Here is a 6,802-nt window from a genome sequence, read left to right on the forward strand (position 1 = left end):
TTGGGTGATTGCTTATGGATTTCTTTATTCTTTTTCTTTTTTTTTTTTTTTCCAGATAGGGTCTCACTCCATTGCCCAGGCTGGAGTGCAGTGGCACCATCAAGGCTCACTGCAGCCTTAACCCCCACTTCAGCCTCCTGAGTAGCTGGGACTACAGGCGCACACCATTATGCCCGACTAATTTTTGGTATTTTTTGTAGAGACAGAGTTTTGCCATGTTGTGCAGGATGGTCTCAAACTCTTGAGCTCATGAAATCTGACTGCCTTGACCGCCCAAAGTGCTGGGATTACAGGTGAAAGCCACTACACCTGGCTGCTTATAGACATTTAAATGCCCCAGGGTGGTCTATCCTGTTGGCTGAGTGATTAGCCCACTGGAAGAGGAACCCCAGCAAGGCTTGGAGGAAGAAGACGGAGGTAAGGCTGTTTAGGCCCTGGGGAGAAGACAGGTGTCTCAGAGATGATGTCACCTTGGCTTCTGGGCCATTGAGGAATCATGGGTTGAGCAAGCTACAGACAGAGTACTGAGTCCATGACTTCCTACTGGGTCAGACTCAATGAGGCACAGGGAGTCAAAAATGTACTGAGGCAACCACCACATGCTGCCATTTGCGGTGCCCTCTACTGGTCACTAGCTACTCCAGTGAATGGAAAATTTTAAATGTCTGTCTTTGGATAAGGTGCTGCAGATTCCTGAGGATTAAGAAGAAGAATTCATAATGTTCAGAAACATGGAGAGAGGATCACTCATTCTGAAGGCTGGAATACAGTGGTTGTGCAGATTTTGACCAAAGACAACTTCATATTGTGTCTCCACTTGAACATTTACCTATTGAATATCCTCAACAAAAGTTTAACATTTAATTTATTAAACAATAGAGATTCTTTTTTAAAATCAATGTTCATATGACAGGAGAAGACAACTTAAAGTAGCAAGCAAAAATAATAATATTATTTGTTGGTGTATAAATTTTCTCTGGCTCTCCACTGCAAAGACTGCTTTATATTCACTGAATGTACTTAAAAAAGAGAGAGAGAAAAACAGGATAAGAACACTTTTAGAGTAAGCAGCATTTGGCAATCACAGAGACTTTGGCATCAGACAGGGCTGAATTCTGTTACTAGTTGTGCTTCTTAATAGCTGCATGACCTCTGAGCTACGGTATTCTCCCCTATAAATGGTGATGATGGTAGGAATTGCTGTGAGGATTAAATGAGATAATTTATGCAAAGCTATAAACCCAGGGCGTGATATAGTTAAGTCCTTAATAAACACTAGAATAACTACAGAAACAAGAACAACAATAAAATAAGCTATAGTATTAGCAATGGTTATGTTCAGATTCTTCAAAGCAGAACTCCATTGAGTTTGGAGAATTGGCAGCAGAAATGAGCCCCAAGAGGTCCGTCCCCTAGAAGAGATTTCCACGCTCAGATGAAGCTAAAACTACATTTCCCAGAAGGCCCCGGGCCCAGGGTCTGGTTTCCTCTCATTTCCGGGTCTGTCATGTGATTCTCCGGTCGCGCCATGGCGGAAGCAGAGGAGCAGGTAAAGGGTGCAGTTGGTAGTTGAGGGCACAGGGATATGGAGACTAGGGTGGGCTGTTTGGGGAGGGTGGAGTGGAGTGGGTGGAGGTGCGGAGCTGCTGGAAGAGGGCAACGCAGGCCCGCGGCAGGGCAGGATGGGACGGTGAAAGTTGCTTTCGGAGAGCAGAGAGGATGCCAGCCCCGGGAGGGCACCTGGGGAAAGCGCACCGACACACCCCCGCCTTCGGGAGGCGGCCTTTCCTCGGGCCCCATCCCTGTGCCCTTTGCCCAGTGAAATTTTGGCATGAAGGCAGGCCAGGCTACCCCAGGGACTGACTGCCTGTGGGAGGCGGAAGAGAGGCCAGGTGACTGAAATTTACGTTGCTTTCCACTTGAAGTAGGACAGTAAGAACTAGGAGAGAGTAGACGATGAGTTTTGTTTTGTATCGGATTTAGGTACAGAACTGGAGCACTGTTGCGGTGCAGCAGGGATTAAGTGCATCGGTTCTGGAGCAAAAATGCCTGGGGTCCAAGTGCTGGTTCCTTTTCTTACTCAATGTGTTACTTTGAGCTACTGATTTAACTTTCTAGTGTAAGATGGGGATAATAATAGGACCGTCCTCAGAGTGTGGTTTAAGATGGAGAGCGTTTATACACAAAGTTAGAGTGCTTAGAACTATTGGGCTCAGTAAAAGTTAAATGGGATTATTTGTGGCTGGCAGTATCCAGTCAACAACTGGCAATGTGGCACTGGAGTGTAGCGTAGAAATTAGTGATGGGAATACGGATTATTTTCATATAGCGGTAGTGGTAATCCCACGTTTTATGAAATGACGAAGTAAAATAAAAAAGACAAAAAAGTGAAGCAGACCAAAAGAGAGGCTAGAACTTGGGGGAGATAACCTGAGTTTCCTTTTCCAGTGTTATTTCAGTTGGATACTGTTTTTCCTCACAAGTTAACAGGGCTGTTAGCAGTGATTGTCTCTAAACAGTGACTTGATGGGCTGTTTAGTGTCGTAAGACATTTACCTAGTTCAATAATTTTTACTATTTTCAACATACTTCATTTGTTTTTACTTCATAGTGAAAATTTGCTCTGTATATGTTTTACATATGCCAATAATTGAGACATATGACTAGGATGAAATTTGGTTTGGCTGGTCCTTGTGATAACAAGATAATAAAATCTCTTATCTAACACTAGAACCTCACATTTCCATTCTAGCAATTAAAAGGAAAACGCTCAATAAGAACGTATCATTTCATGACTGCCATTGCTCGTTTGAATAAGGGCGAGATTGTTTTTCACATTGTGCATCTATTTCATGTTGAAATGTTGAAATGTTTGTTTCATGGTTTGATTTAAAAGCAAAAAACTGAGTTTCATATGTTCTTAGATATAGTATAATAAAAATGGAGAGAGTTGCTCTTAGAAAAACCAGTGTTTTTTCTTCCCTTGAAAAAAACCTGTGAAATATTTACCACTGTTTAGTGCCGAAGAAGAATTTGACAAAGTTGTCGGATGTAAAAATGACGCATACAAAGTTAGGGATATAATAATGTTTCACATTTGTACATTATTTTCTAGTTTTAAGACCCTTCCATATTGCATTTGGTCTTCTAAAAGAATTCTGTGAGGTAAATGTTTATTCTTATACATGGGTGAAACACCTCTGATGTTCCAGACTTTCTAGTGGCTTCTAATCTTATTCAGAGGAAAAGCCACAGCCAATACAGTAGCCTGGTTGCCCCACAGGACCTTGACCCAGCTGCCTCTAGCCACCTTTTCTTGACCTCGTTTTTCCAACTACCCTTCTGTGATTCTGCATCGACTGTACTGGCTTTCTTATTCTTCAAAAAGCCAGGCAGGTCCTACCTCAGGGACTTTGCTCATGCTGTTTGTTTTTGAGGAACACTGATGTTTACAGGCTTTCTTCCTCATTTCCTTCATGTCTTTGTCCAAGTGTTCTTTTCCATTGCGACCTTCCCTCACCATGCTTTGAAACATTCCTGCATTATTTTTCTCTATAATGTGCATCACCGTTTGACATACTGTATTTTAAAATGTGTTGTTTTTTTTCCCCTGTATATTGCTGTGTACCTCTCACCACAGAGCTTGGAACATCATGACAAGGATTTATTCACTGTTGTATGTCCAATACCTAGAATATTGCTTGGTACTTAATAAAATGTGTTAAATGATTGACTTTTACTGATAAGCAAATTGAAATTCAGGCAACTTGAGTAACGTGCTCAGGCTTATATCTATAATATAAATCTCCAGTCCTCTGTCTCCAAAGCTCATGACTTTTCATTAGAATATCCTACCTTTTTGAAATATATGTAGGAACCTCAATCTAAATTGTTATTTTTTAGTTTATAAAGTAGCATTAGCCCTTTTCATTTTAATGATTTTCCCTCAAGCCATCATTCCACCTTTGATACTTTAACAGCCTAATATATAGTTGGAATGGGCATTCTCCTCTCCAATGGTGTGAATATCTTTCTTAAAAAGACCAGTGGTGGGCCAGGCACAATGGCCCATCCCTGTAATCCCAGCGCTCTGGGAGGCCGAAGTGGGGCGATTGTTTGAGTCCAGGAGTTCAAGACAAGCCTGGGCAACATAGCAAAATCCTGTCTCTACAAAAATTACAAAAATTAGCGAGGCATGGTGGTGTGTGCCTGTAGTCCCAGCTAGGCTACCCCAGGGACTGACTGCCTGTGGGAGGCGGAAGAGAGGCCAGGTGACTGAAATTTACGTTGCTTTCCACTTGAAGTAGGACAGTAAGAACTAGGAGAGAGTAGACGATGAGTTTTGTTTTGTATCGGATTTAGGTACAGAACTGGAGCACTGTTGCGGTGCAGCAGGGATTAAGTGCATCGGTTCTGGAGCAAAAATGCCTGGGGTCCAAGTGCTGGTTCCTTTTCTTACTCAATGTGTTACTTTGAGCTACTGATTTAACTTTCTAGTGTAAGATGGGGATAATAATAGGACCGTCCTCAGAGTGTGGTTTAAGATGGAGAGCGTTTATACACAAAGTTAGAGTGCTTAGAACTATTGGGCTCAGTAAAAGTTAAATGGGATTATTTGTGGCTGGCAGTATCCAGTCAACAACTGGCAATGTGGCACTGGAGTGTAGCGTAGAAATTAGTGATGGGAATACGGATTATTTTCATATAGCGGTAGTGGTAATCCCACGTTTTATGAAATGACGAAGTAAAATAAAAAAGACAAAAAAGTGAAGCAGACCAAACGAGAGGCTAGAACTTGGGGGAGATAACCTGAGCTTCCTTTTCCAGTGTTATTTCAGTTGGATACTGTTTTTCCTCACAAGTTAACAGGGCTGTTAGCAGTGATTGTCTCTAAACAGTGACTTGATGGGCTGTTTAGTGTCGTAAGACATTTACCTAGTTCAATAATTTTTACTATTTTCAACATACTTCATTTGTTTTTACTTCATAGTGAAAATTTGCTCTGTATATGTTTTACATATGCCAATAATTGAGACATATGACTAGGATGAAATTTGGTTTGGCTGGTCCTTGTGATAACAAGATAATAAAATCTCTTATCTAACACTAGAACCTCACATTTCCATTCTAGCAATTAAAAGGAAAACGCTCAATAAGAACGTATCATTTCATGACTGCCATTGCTCGTTTGAATAAGGGCGAGATTGTTTTTCACATTGTGCATCTATTTCATGTTGAAATGTTGAAATGTTTGTTTCATGGTTTGATTTAAAAGCAAAAAACTGAGTTTCATATGTTCTTAGATATAGTATAATAAAAATGGAGAGAGTTGCTCTTAGAAAAACCAGTGTTTTTTCTTCCCTTGAAAAAAACCTGTGAAATATTTACCACTGTTTAGTGCCGAAGAAGAATTTGACAAAGTTGTCGGATGTAAAAATGACGCATACAAAGTTAGGGATATAATAATGTTTCACATTTGTACATTATTTTCTAGTTTTAAGACCCTTCCATATTGCATTTGGTCTTCTAAAAGAATTCTGTGAGGTAAATGTTTATTCTTATACATGGGTGAAACACCTCTGATGTTCCAGACTTTCTAGTGGCTTCTAATCTTATTCAGAGGAAAAGCCACAGCCAATACAGTAGCCTGGTTGCCCCACAGGACCTTGACCCAGCTGCCTCTAGCCACCTTTTCTTGACCTCGTTTTTCCAACTACCCTTCTGTGATTCTGCATCGACTGTACTGGCTTTCTTATTCTTCAAAAAGCCAGGCAGGTCCTACCTCAGGGACTTTGCTCATGCTGTTTGTTTTTGAGGAACACTGATGTTTACAGGCTTTCTTCCTCATTTCCTTCATGTCTTTGTCCAAGTGTTCTTTTCCATTGCGACCTTCCCTCACCATGCTTTGAAACATTCCTGCATTATTTTTCTCTATAATGTGCATCACCGTTTGACATACTGTATTTTAAAATGTGTTGTTTTTTTTCCCCTGTATATTGCTGTGTACCTCTCACCACAGAGCTTGGAACATCATGACAAGGATTTATTCACTGTTGTATGTCCAATACCTAGAATATTGCTTGGTACTTAATAAAATGTGTTAAATGATTGACTTTTACTGATAAGCAAATTGAAATTCAGGCAACTTGAGTAACGTGCTCAGGCTTATATCTATAATATAAATCTCCAGTCCTCTGTCTCCAAAGCTCATGACTTTTCATTAGAATATCCTACCTTTTTAAAATATATGTAGGAACCTCAATCTAAATTGTTATTTTTTAGTTTATAAAGTAGCATTAGCCCTTTTCATTTTAATGATTTTCCCTCAAGCCATCATTCCACCTTTGATACTTTAACAGCCTAATATATAGTTGGAATGGGCATTCTCCTCTCCAATGGTGTGAATATCTTTCTTAAAAAGACCAGTGGTGGGCCAGGCACAATGGCCCATCCCTGTAATCCCAGCGCTCTGGGAGGCCGAAGTGGGGCGATTGTTTGAGCCCAGGAGTTCAAGACAAGCCTGGGCAACATAGCAAAATCCTGTCTCTACAAAAATTACAAAAATTAGCGAGGCATGGTGGTGTGTGCCTGTAGTCCCAGCTACTTGGGAGGCTGAGGTGGGAGGATTGCTTGAGTCAAGGAAGTCGAGGTAGCAGTAAGCCATGATTGTGTCACTGCACTCCAGCCTGGGCAACAGAGCAAGACCCTGTTTCAAAACAAAACAAAAAATCCCCCCCAGCAGTCTATTGTAAATGGCCGAAAGAAACAAACATTTACAAATTGTTAAGTTCTTTTTTTTTTT

General features: G+C 40.8%; 1 protein-coding gene across 1 annotated transcript in view; it reads left to right on the top strand.

The window, feature by feature from the left end:
* Positions 1-1,474: 1,474 nt before the first annotated feature.
* Positions 1,475-6,802, top strand: part of VPS41 (vacuolar protein sorting 41 homolog (S. cerevisiae)) — a 217,932-nt gene continuing 212,604 nt past the window's right edge. The window contains exon 1 of the mRNA XM_011972735.1: positions 1,475-1,549. Within this exon, the coding sequence (XP_011828125.1) occupies positions 1,529-1,549 (21 nt within the window). The 5' untranslated portion in view covers positions 1,475-1,528. The remainder of the gene's footprint in view (positions 1,550-6,802) is intronic.

This window comes from Mandrillus leucophaeus, unplaced genomic scaffold (assembly GCF_000951045.1).
Source record: "Mandrillus leucophaeus isolate KB7577 unplaced genomic scaffold, Mleu.le_1.0 Scaffold100, whole genome shotgun sequence".
Taxonomy (NCBI): Eukaryota; Metazoa; Chordata; class Mammalia; order Primates; family Cercopithecidae; genus Mandrillus; species Mandrillus leucophaeus.